At 42.3% G+C, this 22,334-nt stretch overlaps 1 protein-coding gene across 4 annotated transcripts in view; it reads right to left on the bottom strand.

Annotated features, from left to right (window-relative positions):
- Positions 1–3,224: 3,224 nt before the first annotated feature.
- PSKH1 (protein serine kinase H1) overlaps positions 3,225–22,334 on the bottom strand; it is a 33,910-nt gene continuing 14,800 nt past the window's right edge. For 2 of the 4 annotated variants that reach the window (XM_073659301.1, XM_073659303.1), the window contains exons 2-3: positions 16,302–17,311; positions 3,225–4,805 (exon numbers count right to left, since the gene is read on the bottom strand). In XM_073659301.1, coding sequence (XP_073515402.1) covers positions 4,488–4,805; positions 16,302–17,237 — 1,254 coding nt within the window. In that variant the 5' untranslated portion in view covers positions 17,238–17,311 and the 3' untranslated portion in view covers positions 3,225–4,487. The other 2 variants (XM_073659302.1, XM_073659304.1) reach the window with 2 other exon arrangements.

The following is a 22,334-nucleotide window of genomic DNA, read 5'->3' as shown; positions in this document are numbered from 1 at the left end:
TATTTTTATTTAAGAGGTATTCAGGAAATAATACACATTGCTGCAGTCATTTATAAGTACACTTATTGGTGAGTTTGCTGAAATCAGCACAGTGAACTCATCACATTAAAGACACTTTCCTATCGGCAGGTAGCGCTTATAGAGCAGGAGGAGCGGAGCAAATTGACATTAAATTTTGTGGGAAAATATTCAGAATAACTTTTACATTCCTGAGTATAATGGGTGGTCTGACTCATTGACAAGCATCCCTGTGTGAGCAAACATAGGTCTAATGGTCAATCACAGAACAGAACTGTCCATTGAACATGATTGCAGAAGGGGCAGGGAATTAACCCTTTCACCACCCTGGGGTTTTTACGTTTTTGGCGTTTTCGTTTTTTTGCTCTCCTTCTTCCCAGAGCCATAACTTTATTTTTCTGTCAATAAAGCCAGGTGTGGGCTTGTTATTTTGCGGGACGAGTTGTCGTTTTGAACAACATCATTGATTTTACCATATAATGTACTGGAAAACAGGAAATACATTCCAAGTGCAGTGAAATTGCAAAAAAAGTGCTATTCCACAATTGTTTTTTTGTTTTTTTTTGTTTGTTTTTTTACCATGTTCACTAAATGCTAAAACTGACCTGCCATTATTATTCCCCAGGTCATTACGAGTTTGTATATAGCAAACATGTATAGGTTCTTTATTTTTATTTATGTTGTGAAAAGAAAAAAGGTGTCATTTTCCGAGACCAGTGGCCGGATGGAGGCTTATTTTTTGCAAGCCGGGCCGACGTTTTTATTTATAACATTTTAGGGTAGATACAATGTTTTGATCGCCCGTCATTACATTTTATTGCAATATTGCAGCGACCAAAAACGGCAATTTTGGCGTTTTGATTCTTTTTTCTTGTTATGCTGTTCCAATCGGATTCATTTTTTTTTAAATTGATACATCGGGAGATTTTGAAAGCAGCGATACCAAATGTGTGTATTTTGGAGATAGATATATATATATATATATATATTTTTTTTTTTTTAATATATATATATATATATATATATATATATAATAAAAAAAAAAAAATATATATATATATATATATATATATATATATAATAAAAAAAAATATATATATATATTAAAAAAAATATATATATATATATATATTTTTTTTTTTATTTATATATATATATAATATATATATATATTTTTTTTATATATATATTAAAAAAATATAATAAAATATATATATATATTTTTTTTATTATATTTTTTTAATATATATAATATATATATATATATATTAAAAAAAAATATATATATATTTTTTTTTATTATATATATATTAAAAAAAATGATAATAAAAATATATATATATATTTTTTTTATCATTTTTTTAATATATATATATAAAATATATATATATTATATATATAAAAAATATATATATATATATATATATATATATATATATTTTTTTTTTTAATATATATAATATATATATATATATATATATATATAATAAAAAAATTATATATATATATATATATATATATATTTTTTTTTATTATATATATATATATATATATTTTTTTATTATATATATATATATATATATATATATATATATATTAAAAAATATATATATATATATATATATATATATATATATATATATATATATATATATATATATATATATATATATATATATATATATATATATATATATATATTTTTTTTATATATATATATATATATATATATATATATATATATATATTTATTTTTTTTAATATATATAGTGTTATTTCGAACGGGGCCAAAAGGGGGGTGATTTGAACTTTTAGAATTTTTTTTTTATATTTTTACATTTTTTGGATTTTTCATTTTACATGCTTCAATAGTCTCCATGGGAGACTTGTAGCTACGATTATCAGATCGCTTGTGTTACACATAGCAGGGCTTCAGCTCTGCTATGTGTAACAAAAATGCTCACCTGCTATGAGCAACGGCCACTGGGCAGCACTCACAGCAGTTTGGCAATAACAACCACACAGGTCTCCTGCAGACCCCGGGTTGTCATGCCAACCCATTGGCGGCCCACGATCATGTGATGGGCAAGTTATGTGCCCGAAAAGGTGTGGGTTCATCACCGGAGGCTGCACCAAAAAGGGGGAGGCGCCCTATGACGTACCTATGCGTCATAAGTCGTAAAGGGGTTAAAGACGTTTCACTGGATCTTTCATGTTTGAACCAAGTACTTCCTCCAATTGATGCTGCTCCTCTGACTTGGTAACAGTTTTTACCATTAAATAATGATGCAAATTTTCCCTTCAACCAACTGGGCGTATACCCCAGAACCTCTCTGTGGGCGTTTACTTCTTCTGGCCAATCAAAACACGGCCATGGAGAAGTTGAGAAGGAGGGATATTTGCTCCTTTATCGCCGGAGAATATAACTTTGGAATAAAGGGCACAGAAGAATAAGAGAATGCTGAGAAGTGAGGAGATTCACAGGCATCGCATCCATCGCTCACAGATTACTGACCTGGTCCATGGATTGCAGGTTGATTCTCCCACTTAGAACACGGATATTTCTTGGGAAATTCATCAAGTGTTGTAAACAATTAAAATGTATTCTAATTTCTGGATTATCAAATGCTAAATTAAAGGAAGGTCACTGTATAAATCTACTTACAGTAGCTCACACTGCTCTATAAGATGCAATCTGCAGATCAAATGTTCCTGGAAAAAATATAGATAGAACTGAAATGTCCACAAGAAACTGCATGTTTCTCCTTTAAAGATGACCTTTCACTGAATTCTTTAATCTAAGCCGAGTACCTCCTGCAATCTCTGCTTCTCCACTGATTCTGGGACAGTTTTTTATGTTATGTCCCCCCAGAAGTAACAATACAAATTCTCCCTTTAATCAACTGTGTGTATAGCACAGAACTTCTGCCATAGAGGAGAAAAAGCAAAACGCCCCAGCGAGGTTCTGTGCTATATGCACAGTTGGTAGAAGGGAATATTTGCACCACTGTTAACGGGGAGGGGGTATAACTTTGGAACGGAAAGGACAGAATCCTGAATCAGTAACATCGTAACGTAGGTTGAATAAAGACCTAGGTCGATCAAGCTCAACCTTCCTCCCCTAATTGTACATTTTGTAGAACAGTGTGAACTTTAGGAGGGTCTCAGGTTCTCTACTATAGTTTAAGACAATGCTTACCACGTAATGCAGTCTGCAGCCTTTTATTTTGTTGTTTTTTTGCATAGTTCATACAATACTTTTCTTTGGTCCGACGTTTTCAAATAGTTTCATCAAAGTTCACAGAAATAATACTTTCATTAAATGCCTTTTAGGCAGTAGAGAGGTTGTCCGAGCATATAATATTAATGTAATATTCTTCACTTATCCGAAATATGTTATCAGTGGAGGTACGACATTCAGCACCCCCACAGATCAGCAGTGGCGGGATGTAGACCTTGAATGGAGCCAAGCAGCACAGCCATATGGGTCTAGCATCCACAATCCAGAACTGCACATTAGCGACTACTCCAGATACAGACCAGCGGGTATTCAGCTCTGCTCAATGTCTGCACCCGGGTGCCACCAGAGCTAGTAACAGCTGATGGGTGGGGATGTGGGAGGTTGTATTACCACCAATCTGATACTGATGACCTGTACTACAAATAGGCCATCAATAAATTCCCGGACAAACTTCCTAGCAGAGAAATTATATTTCTTTCTTTTTCACCAAATCAGCTATACATGCTTGTGAAAACTGTTGCAAGTACACTTTTCCACTAAAGGTCCCAATTTATATTAGTTATTGACAAAACGAGCACTAAGTGCCTACAACTTTGACTGACGGGTCCCCCATTCACATGAATGCTCGGCTTGGGGCAGCGGTCACATGTTCTCAATCGGGAAAGGAGAGAAAGCCGCTGCCAAACATCTCCCCTGAGAACAAATGTTCCTGATCCTTCTCTGTCTCATCATCCCTCAGAGTCAGGGGCCCGATACACAAGTGGACGGCTATTTTGGCCAACTTTAATCTTATGTGCATGAAGGCCTTAAAGTGTCAACTTCTCTGGAAAATGTTTACCGAGGAGGATCGCATTTGGCCACTGATGAAATTAAATCTGATTATTTTGCGAGATCCCGGAGGATCACATTAATTCATTTATATCCAAAAGTGGCTGCTAAAATTTTCTTCCTTGGATTCATAGCATAACGCTTTACATAGGTAATGCTCCAGAAACACAATATCCACACTGCACCATACTTACTATAACCACCCAAGTTCCTCAGTCATACTTTGCACGGTGTTGGCTGGGTCTGAGTTGCTTGGAGAGGTGTAAGGTGCTGGTTAATTCTACATTTTCTTGCCCAGCGCTGATGTAACATCATGAATCTGCTGGTTCACGTTCAGTAAGCATTGGTCCGTAACAGAAGGCACTGGAAACGTCAATCACCATAACATTGTGCAATGTGCTCATCCGTAGTAGTGCTGTTGGTATCGCAAATTAAGTTCCCGCAATTCTCGCTCTCTCACGCGCCGTGACTTTGTGGACTTTGTTGACCGACTGGAACGAACAGACTGGGCAGACTTTGTACTCTGACACCGGGATGATGCTCGCTTGAGTAGGTTCTGAGAGATGGATCTGTGCAGATTTTTCATAGATGAAGATGCAGCCATGCTCACTACCCAGGGATGCTTAAGAGACTGTGTTGCACTCATTCTCTCAGACGGCTCCACCATAAGCAGACGATCAATAAAGTCTTTGGCCAAGTTGGAAACGCTTGGCCATGGCTGCAGATTAAAAACATAATGGTTTGAGTAGACAACATTTCACAGACACTCAACAGTTTTTGAAGTGTAACCCCAACTATCAATATCAAAAGACTGGATGTTAGTCCTTTTAGGACTGGGACAATTTGGGCTGAGGACATGACCAATTTTTCACTTGTCCTGTTTACATTTTGACAGTCATAACTTATTTTTTTTGCTTGCACGATCCGAAGGAGGCTGAGCTTTTTTTTGTGAAACCAGATCGTTTCATGTAGGGGCCACGTTTTGGTAAACACACATGAAGGTATGTGCACACAGAGTCTTTTTGTAGCATATTCAGAGCAGACATTCAAAGTTGTTGAGGAGTTTTGAGATTTAGAGAATATGCGGCCAGTTTCCTACCCAAAAAACTCCTCGAAAAACTGTGTGCACATAGCCTCAGGGTTTCATCCAACAGCAGGAGTGAGGTATAAATACATATGAAATAACGTTTTTTTGGATTTTAACCTCACTTCCTGCCATGAATGTCCATCAAGCTATCCGTGCAGCCTCCCAGAACCTGCTCAGCTGTTGGAACAAGAGAATGGTGTGTTACTGGTCAGCTGGCTGATTTTCTACATATATAGCGTTTCATTTTCATATTAAAAGGACGTCCTGTGGACATTACTGACTGTCACTGCACTGCCGATGTCTTCACAGTTTGTGCTCATCCTGGTTGGTCTCAGCTCTACAAATAGTCCACAGTATAGCAGAGCCGTTACACGGGAAGTGATATCAGGAGGGGCGCACACTGTGCAGACACTGGCAGAGCAAGGACCATTAATAAGGCAGCATTACTACTGAACCCGGAAGTGCCCCAGTGAGTAACGCCTCATCGGACAAGTCCTAGCTCATTAGCATCGACTGATTGCTGGATATATATTGATTTTTTTCAAATGTATGCAGTTCTAAAACACAGAAAACATATTAGGGGAATATGTAATTAAACAACTAACGGCATGGGAGCAGTTTACAATTGTATGGGGATTTGATAGGTTCTCTTTAATTTTGGCAAAAATGCAAAAACAAAAAAGAAATTAAGTTTATTCTACTATTTGAATAATACACAACTGTTTCTCCCCTTCCCATACTGATAGTTCTGCTTCACGTCACTTGTCTTATTACGGCACTATTCTGTTCTGTTGTGTATAAATATGTGACTCTCTAGATTTTATGTTATTCTATGCCTGATGAAGAGACCCGAGTAGTCTTGAAAGCTGCTACTTGTTACCATCTTTTAAGTCAGCCATTAATAGGAATCAACCACTGAATACTCTCAATTATTATATATTCTATACCTATAAACACACTGTATTTTCAAAAATACAAAATAAACTATGAACATTTCTATCAACTAACAAAACGCAAAGTGAATGAAGAAACAAAATCTAAATCAATATTTGGTGTGGCGCCCTTTGGCCTTAAAAACAACATCAAAGCATCAATTGTTCTAGGCACACTTGTACACACTTTTTGAAGGCACTCAGCAGGGAGGTTGCTCCAAACATCTTGAAGAATGTACTACAGATCTTCTGTCAATGTAGGCTTGCACAAATCCTTCCGTCTATATATCTAATCCCACACAGACTTGATGATGTTGAGGCCAGGGCTCTGTGGTGGCCAGATCGCCAGATCATCCTTGTTTTTCAAATGCTGATAATAGTCCTTCATGACATCGGCTGCATGTTGGGGCATCATTGTCCTGCTGCAGAATAAATTTGGAGCCAACTAGATGGCTCCCTGAAGGTATTGCATGATGGATAAGTATCTGCCGCATTTCTCATCACGGAGGAAACCAAGAAATGGACAACGTTGTGGACCATAGATGTAATGGTTGATCAAAGAAACTTAGTGCAGCAAATGAAACACATATCATATCTACAACCTTTTAAAATCGTAAGTCGTCCAGTGGTAGTATCAGTTTAGAATTGCCAGTAACCAGTGGGACTGATGCGTGGCCTAGGCATGAACGAGAAAGAATGCATCTTGAACAAGCTCCTGTTCCTAAGCCCTAAAAAAAGCTGATTAGCTGTCTTTTAATTTAGTTATCACAACTCTAGCTCCTTTACAGAGTTCCCCTGCTCGCCCGGGAGTAAGAAGAAACCTGGTGTGACACGTGTGGTGGAGCGGAGGAGGAATAGAGGACCCACTGCATCGCAGTTTGCAAGTGACTGGGACTGACATCTCCGTCCCTGTTGGAGAGACTAACCTGGAGAAAGGCCCTGATCTGTGGAGAAGAGTGTGCCGGGATCCGGGAGAGCGGCATCAGCTCATCGCAGAGGAGAGGACACGAGCAGTGACTGAGCACAGGAGAGGAGGTAGAGGATTCTCCAGTTACAGAAGCTGCTCCATGAGCCTTCGTGAAAGTCCCCTTCCCCAGCCTGCCTATAACAGACTCAGGCAATCTAATATTACTGGTGTTCTCTCCCCCTCAATCGTCTGCCATCGGTTCTTCCTTGGTGTTGTTGGTGGGGACACATCTCCCTTTCCTACTTTGGTGCCAAAATCCACCATTTTGCAAAACAGTAGAGGAGACGGAGTTGTGCTGCTCCTTGCAGCTTCTCCGCACCGCTCCACCTCACGGCCTATTTTGACCCTAACTCAAGGTTTTTCAGCACCTAATCAGCACAGTGCTGGGCAGAATCTTTTTGACAATAAAGAGACTATAATCATCATTAGATTTGCTCCCTCACTAAAGTTTGGTGCCATTTTACCACCAGTGTCAGGGGAAACATCCTGGAATATCTGCAATTTCATTACAGTAATTTACCTATTCCTATCTCTGAAACAAGAGTTATTGTTAACACATCAAAAGAAACTACAAGTGTAATCTTTATATCAGACATTTTGTACATTATTTTCCTGTGATACTTTCATTCTTTATTAGCTACCGCCATATGCTGGTCATCAGATTTTACTACAAGTAACACAGTAACGTAGGTTGAAGGACCTAGGTCCATCATGATCAACCTTTCTCCCCCAATTGTACTCCCTACACTAACACTTCACTAACTTACTAACTTACTGGGACTAGGCCTCACAAATGTATTAATTATTGCAGCACTATTACAATTAAAAAAAATGTAATTAGTTTTATATTTTGTGATCTTGTGATTCTAATAATAGTATTACTAAAATCCCTATGCCTAAATCTGTTGAACCAGAAGAAGGCAAAAACCCCAGGACACATTCAGCTTATTTGTGTCACAGGGGAAAAATTCCTTCTTGACAACGAGAAAAGGCGATCAGTCCTAGACTATACGAAATGACATTGCTGGAATCCCTGCAATCCAGTGAGTTTGGGGCTCCACCATAAACCTTAGAGCTCATGGAGGGCTGTATCTCATGGAGGGGAAGACTCTGATACCACTCTTGTGGAGCTGTGACCCTGTAGTGAATTGTGGCCTGATTGCTTTGTAAGATTACTGGAAAGTCCTGCATGACTTCGGCACTGTGAGTTGCTGCCATCTAGTGACCATTCACCATAACTACATTATCAATAATTACTGACAGTACTCAAGACTGCTATAACTGTGCACAGGCATAACAAAAATATTGCACTGAGGACTTCCGGGAGCGGGACATCTAGCATGACCGCCTATTAAACCAGCTCCTGCTTATACAGCCATATCAGCTGACTACCACCACTATCAGCAAATAATCTGACTGTGTGGGGGGATTTTCCCCCCTGATACTGCTGACTTGCAGGGGCTGCAGCCCTTTTCTCTTTCCGGAAGCTCTGTGTATAGATCACATGACACATTACCTGCCGGCCACATGGATATTCTCTACCCTACTGTCTGGGGATATGTGCGGCACATAAGCATCACGTCTTACCTGCCTGGATCCCACCGCCCAAGACCATGATATTATAATAGGACTATGACAGTCTTCCTACTCCCCAACCCATTGCAGCCTGTGACCTGTTAATCCGCTAACCTCCCCAGCTGCCCACTGACCTGCTACTTTCCCCTACTAGTGGGGAATTGTAATGGACAAATATGTAATAAAAACCCAAGCAAGGAAATCCACCCGCTTGCAAGTGCCTCTACTGCTCAGTACACAATCGCCATCTACAATACACAAAAGTAAACCCACCTTGAAACTACCTGAATAGCTCGCTAAAGGCTCACACCATTAACCAGCTTCACCATTGCTGGGGAACCCACCTGTGTTACTGATGGATAACAGTTTACCCCCGCCACAGCTTTCTCCACTACACAGCTGCTCTGAATCCTCTATGCAAGAATCTATACAGGTGACTTTGGTGGCCCAAGAAGTCTCCAAGCTACTGATGCTACTATTTGACAAATGGGTTGACGTTCTTCATGCTTCCATCACTACAGCCACGGCTCAAATTACCACCAATTCTCAAAAAATTGCAGAACTGGAAAACAGAGTCCAGTCCAAAGAGACTGAGCTTACAGAACTGAGGATCTCTCTCCAACAAGGTCAAGTCACAGAGCGAGAAATGCGTGATAAGCTGGAGGACTAGGAAAACAGAGATCGCCGTAGCAATCTGCGTTTTGTAGGCATCCCGGAATCAGTGGGTGGTGAACGTCTTATGGAATACCTTACCAAAGTTCTCCCTGCTGCCCTCCAGTTGGACCTTGGTAAAGACCCAATGATGATAGAACGGGCGCATAGACTAGGTCCCCCAAGGCCTACCCGAGACAACAGAAGTACTAGACCTCGCCCGGTTATAGCAAAATACCTCAACTGGGCTGTGAAAGAAAAGGTCTTAAGAGCATATTGATGGCAACAAGAACGGACTATCTATGATTCTAAGATTCTAATCTTCCAGGACTTCTCTGTGGCTGTAGCTCAGAAATGTAAGGCATTTGTACCTGTCTGTCGTCTATTGATTGAAGAAAATATTAGATTTCAGCTACTCCACCCAGCTAAACTGAAAGTCCAAGATGGAGATCGTGTAACTACTTACGAAGACCCAGAGGTGGCGGAAAGAAGATTCCATCTTGCTGGAGATACTGCAGTGAGATGATTTATAGAACTCGTTATAACGGTTACCTTTTATTGTATGGGGACTGTTTCCATAATAGAATGTTCTCTTTGGTGATGGCATGGCTCGCCTGGTGTATCCTCGGCGAGCTGCTATCAGTGATTTGTAAAGTTGAATATAGTTTGATAGAATGGGGCTGTACACAACCTTCATGTGTTTTAAGTGCCACTCTCCCGAAGCCAATTTGTTCCATTGCTTGTGGACATGCCCGGTCATTCACCCATTTTGGGACAGAGTGTGACAGTTCAGTACCACGCATCTGACAAACTTTACTCCTGATGAGCCTCTATGGGCCATCTTTGGATACTTAAAGCCAGATAAATATACATGCTCTCCAGGGGCACATAACTACTACATTTGGTGGTGGCGGCAGCCGGTATTAAAGCCATTCTGCAGGTATGAATCCACGACCAAGCTCCTCCTTTCAAGATCTTTCCAGACAAACTGTCGTCATTTCTACTTCAGATGGATTGGGCTGAGGCCTCCTTGCATAAGGAGGGAAGGGTACAGTCCTTTTTTGAAACTTGGGAAAGTTTCATCTCCCTGATTCCCCAACACATTCAGGATGACATTACAACTTGTTTTCAACCAACAGTGTGGTATCAAGAGCAATTACCATTGGGAGAAACACCTATATAGAAATATTCTTGGGAGAACCGCTGCGTAGATACGCTTCTGGGTGCTGGAGGTCGGCTCTGGTGTCGGCGGGTCCTGCATAACTCTCAAAGAGAGTTTAAGGCTATGCACCCTGTGAAGACCCGGGGTCTCGGGCATAACCAGGGTGGACTGGGGCACCAGGACACCAGAGAATTCTCCGATGGGCCTGGGTCCTCGGCGGGCCCCCGAGCAGGACGCACGGGGGCCTGCTGGTTAACATGGCCGCCGATGCACCTGCACCGGGGCCCAAAGGTGGAGGGGGTAGCCCTTGCAGTGCGCCTGATAAAGGCAATCTGGCCTCCTTCTTGGACCCCCAGGCTCCGGGGGGCCCATGGCCAGATTGACCTCAGTGTGCGGAGGGCAGGGAGCAATCCCTCTAGCTCCGCTGCTGACAGGAGGAAAATGGCAGCGGAGGGATCCGTCCTCTGCTTCTTGCCCAGCGCTTCCTCCCTGACACAGGCTCGCGCTCCTTGAGGACATAATCATGCAGCAGGCGCCTGTTTCAGGGAGAAAGATGCCAGGCAGGAAGCAGAGGAGGATGCTGTCGGGGAAGCATTGTTTTTTTTTTTAACTAATACAATGGTGATGGAGGAGGTGGGTGGGAAATGAGGGAGAGCAATGGTGACGAAGGAGGTGGGGGGGGGGTGAAGGAGAGCAATGGTGATGGAGGAGGTGGGTGGGAAATGAGGGAGAGCAATGGTGATGGAGGAGGTGGGGATGAAGGAGAGCAATGGTGATGGAGGAGGTTGGGGGGGGACAAGAGGGAGAGCAATGGTGATGGAGGAGGTGGGGGGATGAGGGAGAGTAATGGTGATGGACGAGGTGGGGGGGAGAAATGGCAATGATTATGGAGGAGGTGGGGGAGATATGACAATGATGGAGAAGCTGGGGGAGAGCAATGATGGAGAAGGGGGGAGAGAGCAATGATGGGGAATTATTTGGACGCAATATGCTGTTAATATCTGGTCTGTTCACGGTGTGGTGGAATTTCTCCCTTGTATGTGGTATTATTTGGTCACTACGTGGTGGTAATATGTGGTCTGGTCATGGTGTGGTGGTATTTCTCCCTTGTATGTGATATTATTCGGTCACTATGTGGTGGTAATATGTGGTCTGGTCACAAGTGTCACTGTATTTCTTCCTTGATTGTAGTATTATTCGGTCACTATGTGTTGGTAATATGTGGTCTGGCCATGGTGTGGCAGTATTTCTCCCTTGTATGTGGTACTATTGGTGTTGGTATAGTGGATTGGGTTGTGTATGGCGGTCATTTGTTCTCGCTGACATTAATTAGGAGAATATTCTTTATTTCCACTAGTGATTAAACACCTGGAACAAGATGCGCTTACAGGGGTTCTCCGGGGAAAACAAGTAATCACCTCTCCACAGGATAAGTTATAAATTATTGATTAGTGGGGGTCTGAATGCTGGGACCCGAGTGGTAGAATGTGGAGTTTTTATCCCTATTAGACAGGAGCAGCATGTGCGACTTGATCACTGATCCATTCATTCCCTCAGTGGTTGTTCTTGTTTTTTTTCTGGAAGCCCCAAAGAGAATGGATGAGGCTGCGGTCAGATGTCCTACCTGCCGCTGCATTTTAAAATGGGAATAAGTGTCCTGTCAGGGATAAAACTTCCCCATTCTTCCGATTGAAAAACGCACCTATGTTCGGACCCAAACGATCAATAAGTGATCACCTACACTGTGGAGCCCATGGATCGGTGATAATTTGGTTTTAACCAAAGAACCCCTTTACTGCAAACTAACTGGGATGTCCAATTACGGTATAGTGGCAATTTACAGTCGATGCTCCACTATAACAGGGATAACCGCTAACAGGCATTTGCATATAGGTGTAGGGTGGGCCCCTAGAGTCAATTCCCCCTGGAGGCCCCAGACACCCCAGTCCGACACTGGACGTAACACTATTCAGACAACACAGGGTGCGGGTAAAACAGCGTGGGTTATACAAATACTGGTCTGTTCTTATTGACCTTATTGTGCAAGCTTACATCCAGAGAAGATTTGTGCTAAGTTCTCCAAGATGTTTGGAACCGTAAGTGTACATAGAAGAAGATAATTTGGCGCTGTTTTGAAGACAAAGGGCAGTCACACCAAATATTGACGTGATTTTGATTTCTCTTTTCTTCATTCACTTTGCATTTAATCAGCTATTAACAAACAATGAATATTCACCACAACCCATGCCCATGGGAGTGGGTTGTAGTGAATGTTCTTGGTCTTTAACAGCGGGCACAAAAACCGCAGAGCCCCAGCAGGAACCGCGCTGCGGGTATACTGTGTGCGATATTAAGTAGACTGAATGGTCACTGCTCCCCACGCGCACAGTCCCGGCGTGGGGAGCAGTGACTATTCCGGCACAGCATCTCACAGGGTGAGGGTGCATGGCAGTTACGCCATACACGGCTCACACAGTGAGATCAGTGTCGGCAGCAGAGCGGGACTCAGCGCTGGAGGAGAGAGGAGGCGAGTAGAATGGTTTATTTCTTTGTGTGCATCGTGTAGGGGGTGCCAAGCATAACAGGAAGAGGGATGAGGGGGGCATACATACCAGGAAGAGGGATGAAGGGGGGGCATACATGCCAGGAGCCGCGCTGCAGGTAAAGTGTGCGAGATATCTCTCTATCTATATCATAGAATACTTGTTCTGTACAAAGTTGAATGTGCCGACAACAAAATCAGACAAAAATCATCAATGGAAATCAAATTTATTAATCAATGGATGCCTGGATTTGGAGTCACCCCCAAAAGTGGAAAAACACACTACGGGCTGATCCAACTTTGATGTAATGTCTTTAAAACAAGTCAAAATGAGTCTCAGTATTGTGTGTGGCCTCCACGTGCCTGTATGACCTCCCTACAATGCCTGGGCATGCTCCTGATGAGGTTGCGGATGGTCTCCTGTGGGATCACCTCCCAGACCTGGACTAAAGCATCCGCCAACTCCTGGACAGTCTGTAGTACAACGTGACGTTGGTGGATGGAGCGAGACATGATGTCCCAGATGTGCTCAATGGGATTCAAGTCTGGGGAATGGGCTGGCCAGTCCATAGCTTCAATGCCTTCATCTTGCAGGAACTGCTGACACACTCCAGCCACATGAGGTCTGGCATTGTCCTGTGTTAGGGGGAACCCAGGGCCAACCGCAACAGCATATGGTCTCACAAGGGGTCTGAGGATCTCATCTCAGTACCTAATGGCAGTCAGGCTACCTCTGGCGAGCACATGGAGGGCTGTGCGGCCTTCCAGAGAAATGCCACCCCACACCATTACTGACCCACTGCCAAACCGGTGATGCTGAAGGATGTTGCAGGCAGCAGATCGCTCTCCACGGAGTCTCCAGACTCTGTCACATGTGCTCAGTGTGAACCTGCTTTCATCTGTGAAGAGCACAGGGCGCCTGTGGCGACTTTGCCAATCCTGGTGTTCTGTGGCAAATGCCAAGTGTCCTGCACGGTGTTGGGCTGTGAGCACAACCCCCATCTGTGGACGTTGGGCCTTCATACCACCCTCCTGGAGTCGGTTTCTAACCGATTGTGCAAACACATGCACATTTGTGGCCTGCTGGAGGTAATTTTGCAGGGCTCTGGCAGTGCTGCTCCTGGTCCTCCTTGCACAAAGGTGGAGGTAGCGGTCCTGCTGCTGGGTTGTTGCCCTCCTACGGCCCCCTCCACATCTCCTGGTGTACTGGCTGGTCTCCTGGTAGCGCCTCCAGCCTCTGGACACTATGCTGACAGACACAGCAAACCTTCTTGCCACAGCTCACATTGATGTGCCATCCTGGATGAGCTGCATTACCTGAGCAACTTCTGTGGATTGTAGAGTCCGTCTCATGCTACCACGAGTGTGAAAGCACAATCAACATTCAAAAGTGACCAAAACATCAGCCAGAAAGCATTGGTACCGAGATGTGGTCTGTGGTCCCCACCTGCAGAACCACTCCTTTATTGAAGTTGTCTTGATAATTGCCAATAATTTCCATCTATTGTCTATTCCATTTGCACAACAGCATGCGAAATTGACTGTCAATCAGTGTTGCTTCCTAAGTGGACAGTTTGATTTCAGAGAAGTTTGATTTACTCGGAGTTATATTCTGTTGTTTAAGTGTTCCCTTTACTTTTTTGAGCAGTGTAATATAGATATATATATATATATATATATATATATGATTTTTTTTCCTTTTAATAAGAAAATATGGATGTGATAATGGCAATTGTACACCACCTTACCAGGCCTCACATGGTTTTGCAGCGAGTACATGTAAAGCACATGAAAATCTTACACTTCACCTAAATGTGCAGCTTAACAGCAGTCACATCCTGACACCTTAGGCGTTTTCCACTGGCATACCAGTAATGGCGAAACAAAGCTCATGCAACATCGTAACAACACTATTAACCTGCATATGTAGGGATAGTCAGCAGGTTAATAGAGTTCTAAAAGCACTAAAAGACTGGCTGCCAGGAGGAAAGAAACTTTATTCACCATGTACTGAGCGGTGACTGAAGCTGGGACGGCCGTTACTCTATGACTGAAAGCCGGAGGCTGCCAGGTAAAGTGCATTACCCCCCCGCCCCGGCCACACAGCTTTAGATCACCATTAACCTGCAGATTAACCCCTTATCTGCAGGTTATTAGTGTTTGGGGACATGACAGGTTCCCTTTAATGGGACTTTGATTAAAAAGAAATTAAATCAAACATTGAAGTTGATCTTATAAAACTGGCACACTTTAAGACTATCAAGTCTCTAAAGATTAGTCATATCTATTAGAGTGGGCATGCTTGATAATAAATTTGGTGCAACTAGTCTAAGGGGGGGGAATCTATTGTTCCCTTCATGCCTGTTTTTTGGCTTAAGAAAGTAACACATACTGATCGACTATATTCGAGTAGTTTACCAGCCTGTTTTACATGAGCAATGATGAGGATGATCATTAATACGATAATATAGTACATGTTGTGGGCAGCACATCATCTGTTTAGGTGGGATGATCTGCTCCGATGCTGACACTGGCTCATACAAATGGGCCACGAAGAAAAGAGAAACCAGCTCACTTGTTCCATAATAAATGTGATTAATTGGAAGTATGAAACAGCTCCACTGCTCAGCAGGTCTGCAGATAAGACATAGGAAATGGGCACCCAACTTCCAAGTCGATATTTATAAATTAAATTCCAGTATTCTTTATTAGCATCTAGTAAAATATTCAGTAACAAATTCCAGCATAGAAAACCATTTCCAAAAACCAAGGCATGTCAAACATATGGTACGTTCTTATTCCTGACATGTGCAAATATATCAAAAAGTTGTGGCTATATATCCACTTCATTCTTTCTTTATGTTCTTAACTGTGGACAATGTTGTTTTTTGTTTTTTTTTTATAGATGTGGGCATGTCCCACAATGTTAACTCATCACCCATCAACCTAGGTCGGTGATACAGTAAGTTTCTGATCACTAGGAGCCTGACGGATCCAGACAGCGCTGGAGTCCTCCATTTGGATGTAGAGACTTGGGTGTTCCTCATGGTCACCACCACTCAGTTCAGTGTTATGGAAGCGATGAAGACAGCTGAGTGCAGCGGTTGGTCATCTCCATCACTCCCATAGAGAATTCATGAAGGGATGGTGTGCATGAGAGGCTATCACTTCTCTCAAACTAGGAACTTTAGGTTGGATCCCTAGATATTAGCACTCTAACATCTATCCTGAGGATAGGTGATCAGTTGTTTTATAAATGGCCAAATTATTTAACTTAAATAAAGATAAAAATACCTACCTCTCCCGAGTAGCTGTATTTTCCCTTTAAAATTTGTCGGTACAGGCGTGATCTGTTATCATCCTCAAATGGCATAGTGCCACTCAAGAGAATATAGGATATGACTCCTAGTGCCCACATGTCCACAGAATTTGTGTAAGGTTTTTTCACAAGAATTTCGGGAGCGATGTATTCGGGTGTTCCACAGGTCGTCTTCATTAAACAATCATCCCCTTTTTTTCTAGCACTTGCAAAACCAAAATCCGTAATCATTATTTTGGAGTCTGTTCCTGGATGATAATAAAGAAGATTTTCTGGCTTCAAGTCTCTGTGTGTAATCCCAAGTGTGTGTAAATATTTCACCCCTTCCAAAACCATTTGGAGTACATGAGTGGCATCCCGCTCGGTGAAAGAGCCTTTGGCAATTATTCGGTCAAAAAGTTCTCCACCGGTCGCTAACTCCATCACCATATAGACTCTTTCCTGTGTTTCGAACACTTCAATGAGCTGGATGATATTCGTATGTCGCACTCTCCTCAGGACGCTGAGTTCAGACTCACAAACCTCCCGACCTTCTCGGTATTTCGTTTCAATCATCTTAATAGCATATGGCTGCTTAGAGGCTTTGTGTTCCACTCTGATGACGCGGCTGAAGCTTCCTCGACCAATAAGTGCTTTAATATCATATTTTGCAGTTACCCTTGGATCAAATTTAGCTCTATACTTAGCTACTTTATGTCTCCGGGGATCAGCAGTTTCGGCATGACTATGTGGGTAGCCATTGGAGTAGGGAGGAGCCGGAGAAGCCCCTTTAGTGTCTATTCGTCCATGGTCTGTAATAAAATGCTTGTATTGGTCATTCTTTGGGGCGAGGTAAGGTTCTACTTTTTTCACTAAATCCAGCTGAATGTTCTTTGGAGGTTCGGGAAGCACTTTGCTTGTCCCACAGCCCATCATGGGAAAAACTCAGTCTTCCATGTGGCATTGTGTATGAAAATATAAATGAACTGATGTATTCGCATCAACTGCACCTTGGGAAAAAAACAAAAAAGGTATTTGTAAGGAATAGTAATGAAAAATAATTCTTATGTTATCATTCAGAGAAAAAAATCTATATATTTTAAGAAACCTACAAACCCTAAAATTAGCTGTAACTATTCTGGCAAAGTAACGCGTAAAGTTCCCAGAGGAAGTATCCACTGCAGATTTAATTGCAGAAATGAGGCAAATCGCCCTTAGCATTGGGTGAATCCGCAGTGCAATCTGCACCATGCATTGTCACGCTGCATCTTCACATCAATTTACAATGAGGATTTTCTCTGAAGCTTTCATAAAATAATAAGAAAAAGCCGAACACGTTCCTCAGACAACACTTTGTTCACAGTGCCATATTCACAGAAAAACAGTTGCATTATCAGAAGCCACTATACAGGTGTGAACAGACGCAAACAAAATACCTACAGACAGCACAGCACTTGAACAAGGGCCTTTAACAGCAATAAATACATTCCTATAAAAATATACTTATTGAAACTGTTAAAGGATCAATAGTCACATGCCAACGTGGACAGAACCCCCCACCCTCCCACGCGGACCTCCATTCTCAAGTGGTTTTTAAGGATCATTAAACCCTTAATGACTGGGCCAAATTTTACAATTCTGACATGGTCACTTCATGTGGTAATGTGACAAAAAAAAAAAAGCGAAGGATTCTCCAGCATTGATGAAAATATAAAACTTCACATTATCTTGACACATGGAGAGAGATTGAGGGCTCCCATCGATCCCCTGATCAACCCTGGATGACGCAGGGGGAAACGCGTCGGGTAAATAATCAGGGACCACAAATGATAAGTGTCATCTCTTTTTTTCAATGATACCATATTGATGGTATTACATTGACTGAGATGAGCAGCTGTTTGGCTCTGAATAACTGGTGTTGACCAGGATACAGTTGAAACCAGAAATTACACTATCTAAAAAGACACATATGCATGTATTTCTCAATATCTGACATGAAATAAGAATAAACCTTTCCCGTTTTAGGTCAATTAGGATTATCATAATTTTTAATATTTTCCAAATGCCAGAATAATATGAGAGAGAATGTTTTAATGCATTTTTATTACTTACTGCAAAGTCAAAAGTTTATATACACTAATATTACTATGCCTTTAAACAATTCTGGACTGCCCATAAGATGGTGTAATGTGTTTGGAAACTTCTGATAGTTTTTTTGGCAACATCTGAGTTAGAGACACACCTGTGGATGTATTTTAATGCACACATGAAACACACTGCTTCTTTGTGTAGCATCATGGTAAAGTCTAAAGAAATGAGCCAAGATATCAGGAAGAGAATTGTGGACTTACACAAGTCTGGCTCATCCTTGCGTACAATTTCAAGATACCTGAAGGTACCTCGTTCATCTGTACAAACAATTATACGCAAGTACAAACAAGATGGGAATGTCCAGCCATCATACCGCTCAGGAAGGAGACGGGTTCTGTGTCCCAGAGATGAACGTGCTTTGGTCCGACATGTGCATATCAACCGAAGGACAAAAGCAAAAGACCTTGTGAAGATGATGGCGGAAGCTGGTAAGCTTGTGTAAATATCCACAGTGAAACGAGTCCTGTATCAACATGGGAAGAAGAAGGAAGAAGCCATTACTCCAAAAGAAACCTAAAAAAAAGCCAGATTAATATTTGCAAATGCACACAGGAACAAAGACGTTCATTTTTGGAAACATGACCTGTGGTCTGATGAAACTAAAATTGAACTTTTTGGGTATAATGACCATCGTTATGTTTGGAGGAAAAAGTGAGAACACCATCCCACCTGAGAAACATGGGAGTTGCAGCATCTTGTTGTGGGGTTGTTTTGCTGCAGGAGGGACTGGTGCACTTCACAAAATAGATGGCATCATGAGAAAAGAAGATTATATGTGGCAATACTGAAGCAACATCTCAAGACATCAGCCAAGAAGTTAAAGCTTGGGCGGAAATGGGTCTTCCAAATGGACAATGACCCGAAGCATACTGCCAAAATGGTAACAAAGTGGCTTAAGCATAACAAAGTCAATGATTTGGAGTTGCCATAACAAAGCCCTGATCTCAATCCTATTGAAAATTTATGTGCAAATCTGAAAAGGCAGGTGTGAGCAAGGCGACCTACAGACCTGGATCAGTTACACCATTTTTGTCAGGAGGAATAAGCCCAAATTCCGACCAACTATTGGGAGAAGCTTGTGGAAGGAAATCCCAAACGTTTGACCCAGTCATTCAGTTTAAGGGCAATGGTACGTAATACTAATGAAATTTATGTAAACTTTTGACTTTGCAGTAAGTAATAAATATGCCTTAAAACATTCTGTCTCTCTCTCTTTTTTTATTGCTTTTTATTCAATTTTTTTGTGTCAGTATGATGAAAAAGCAACATTTTTGGCGTTGTTTTTTTTTTTTTATGGAGTTCGCCCTACGGAATGAACAATGTTCCACTTTTATAGATTGGGCCATTCCGTTATGGCGATACCAATTATGTGCACTGTTTTTTTAGTATATTTTTGTTTTATCACAAAGGCTGCACTTTTATTGGGGTTTTTTTTTGTACACATTTTATTTTACTTTTTTTCCCACTTATTCCCACTGTGGGATATGAATATTTTTTACTTTGATTGCTGGTTTCGTGCACTGCAGAACTCGTATACTGCAGTGCCTAAGACCTGTCAGTACTTTGTCCTGGCTAGTCAGCAATGAAAACTCCCCACCATCACACCTCTCCTCTTGAGTGAGGACTCCTCTCCTCTTAAGTAGCCCCCTGCTTGGATCCTAATGTTGTCAGAAGTGAGAGGATAGGGTGCAGAGAGCCCGGGGCACTGTATATGAAGTGACCACCCAAGGGTCACTGGTTATCGCAGAGCAAGGGGAATAAAAACTTCTCTGTGTCCTTCCTTGAAGTGGCATGACCATCACCCTACAGCAAGCGGCCACAAATGCTCCAGACTAGCTTGCTCCACATTGCACAATGCTATTTGTGTAACTTGGTTGTTACAATACAAATTTAATGGGCTGTCAAGCTGAGGGAATCAAAACACCAATAATATGGCAAATTAACACAAAAATAACATAAGGGGCCCGATCTGTGGAGGTGTTTTTGCCAGAATACTGGATTTAAACACCTTCAAATGTTGTGCCACACAAAGTTGTGCCAAAAAAAGGTGTAACTTTTGGGGTTCTCATGACAGTTTTGGTCAGCTCCACCATTGTGAAGAATGCCAGTCAGCCTGATAAATTCATCAAAAGTTGCAACTTAGCTTACACCAGAAATGTTACTCCAGTCACTGGCGCATGCCAGATATAAAATGCAGCAAATTCATTAGGTGGCAGGCACCACTGGTAGATTGTTGGGGCCACACAGGCTGCCCAAAGTAGCAACATACGCCTGGCGCTGCAATGTTGAAACACAGCACCTTGGAGAAATGTCTGTACCACTGGTTCTACCACCAAATCAATGTACCGCCGAGCTGTTAGTGGACATGGAATGAAGACTAGAGGGTCCAGTTACCATAGATTAGGCCACTCCATCCCCCACACACACACACACACCATATTCCCAGGAGTTGGACTGGTGTAACGTTCCCTTGTAAAGGCCTCTGCAAGGAGTTGCCCACTTGCTCTCGTCAGATTCAAAGAATAGCGAATAGTGATCCATTCTGTACTTTAAGTGAAATTAACCCCTTCACCCCCAAAGCCTGTTTTCACCTTCCTGACCAGGCCAATTTTTTAATTCTGACCACTGTCGCTTTCTGTGTTAATAACTCAGGAACGCTTCAATGGATCCCACTGACTCTGATGTACTTTTTTTCGTAACATGTTGTACTTCATGTTAGTGGTAAACTTTGGATATGATTTCTGTTTATGAAAATATAGAACATTTCCAAAAGGGTAGCAGGAGAAAATGGACTATACAATGTGTTGTGCAATTTCTTCTGAGTAGTTAGGGAGGTGAATAAGTGGCTAAAGAGTTGGTACAAGGCAGAAGGGTTTGGGTTCATGGAGAAATGGGCCGACTTCATGGTCGGCTACAGGCTCTACCGTAGGGACGGGCTGCACCTCAATGGGGAGGATGCAACGGTGCTGGGGAAGAAGATGGCTAATAGGTTGGAGGAGTTTTTAAACTAGAGACGGGGGGGGGGGGGACCAAGGAAATAGGTGGGATGTGAAGCAAGCAAGGGGGAAGGGGAGAAGTGAATATAATGAGGGTGGAGAGGGGGGTGGGGATAGTACAGTTAAGGCCCCGTCACACATAACGAGATCGCTAATGAGTCACGGTTTTGGTGACGCAATAGCGATCTCGCTAGCGATCTCGTCATGTGTGACAGGTAGCAACGATCAGGCCCCTGCTGTGAGATCGCTGATCGTTACAAAGCTTCCTGGACCATTCCTGGGTCGTTGCTCTCCAGCAGGGCAGTGTGCATCACTGTATTTGACACCTTATCAACGACCTCGTTAGCGATTCAGAACTGAGACATATAGGCTGCATAAATTGGACTTTTATGCGCTCCTCGTTTCCGATTGGTGGTCGCTACTGCGTCCTTGTTTTTTTTCAGATCCCACCAGCGTTCTCCGGCTGTGACTCTACTTTGAAGAAATCAGGCATCTTTAGCGAGGTAAGTATTGTTTGGGGTCTCAAATGAGTTTCCATTTTTAATGGACATGAAGTGGAGATCCCATCTGACCGGAGACGCAGTGTTAAACCAAGGCCACCCAATCAGAATGTAGTAGCGTTCTCCAATTGAAGATGAGGGGGGCGCGGAAAAGTAATTTTATGTACGCCTTTCTGACACAGTACAGTCCCTATCAAGGTGTGGATCGTTGAAATAGCTGCTGTGTGAAAGCGTCCCAACGACCGCCGAGATCGTTGGTTAGATCGTTGGGGCGGCCGAGATCGTTGGTAAGTTCTGCACGTTTGACATCTCCCCAGCGATCCCAAAACCGTGACGCAATAACGATCTCGCTAGCGATCTCGTTATGTGTGACAGGGCCTTTAGAT

The sequence above is a fragment of the Phyllobates terribilis genome, unplaced genomic scaffold (assembly GCF_046119375.1).
Source record: "Phyllobates terribilis strain yellow unplaced genomic scaffold, ASM4611937v1 Scaffold_13__5_contigs__length_258822181, whole genome shotgun sequence".
Lineage (NCBI taxonomy): Eukaryota > Metazoa > Chordata > Amphibia > Anura > Dendrobatidae > Phyllobates > Phyllobates terribilis.
Note: the sequence above shows the minus strand (reverse complement) of the source record. Positions and strands in the feature narration are given on the sequence as shown.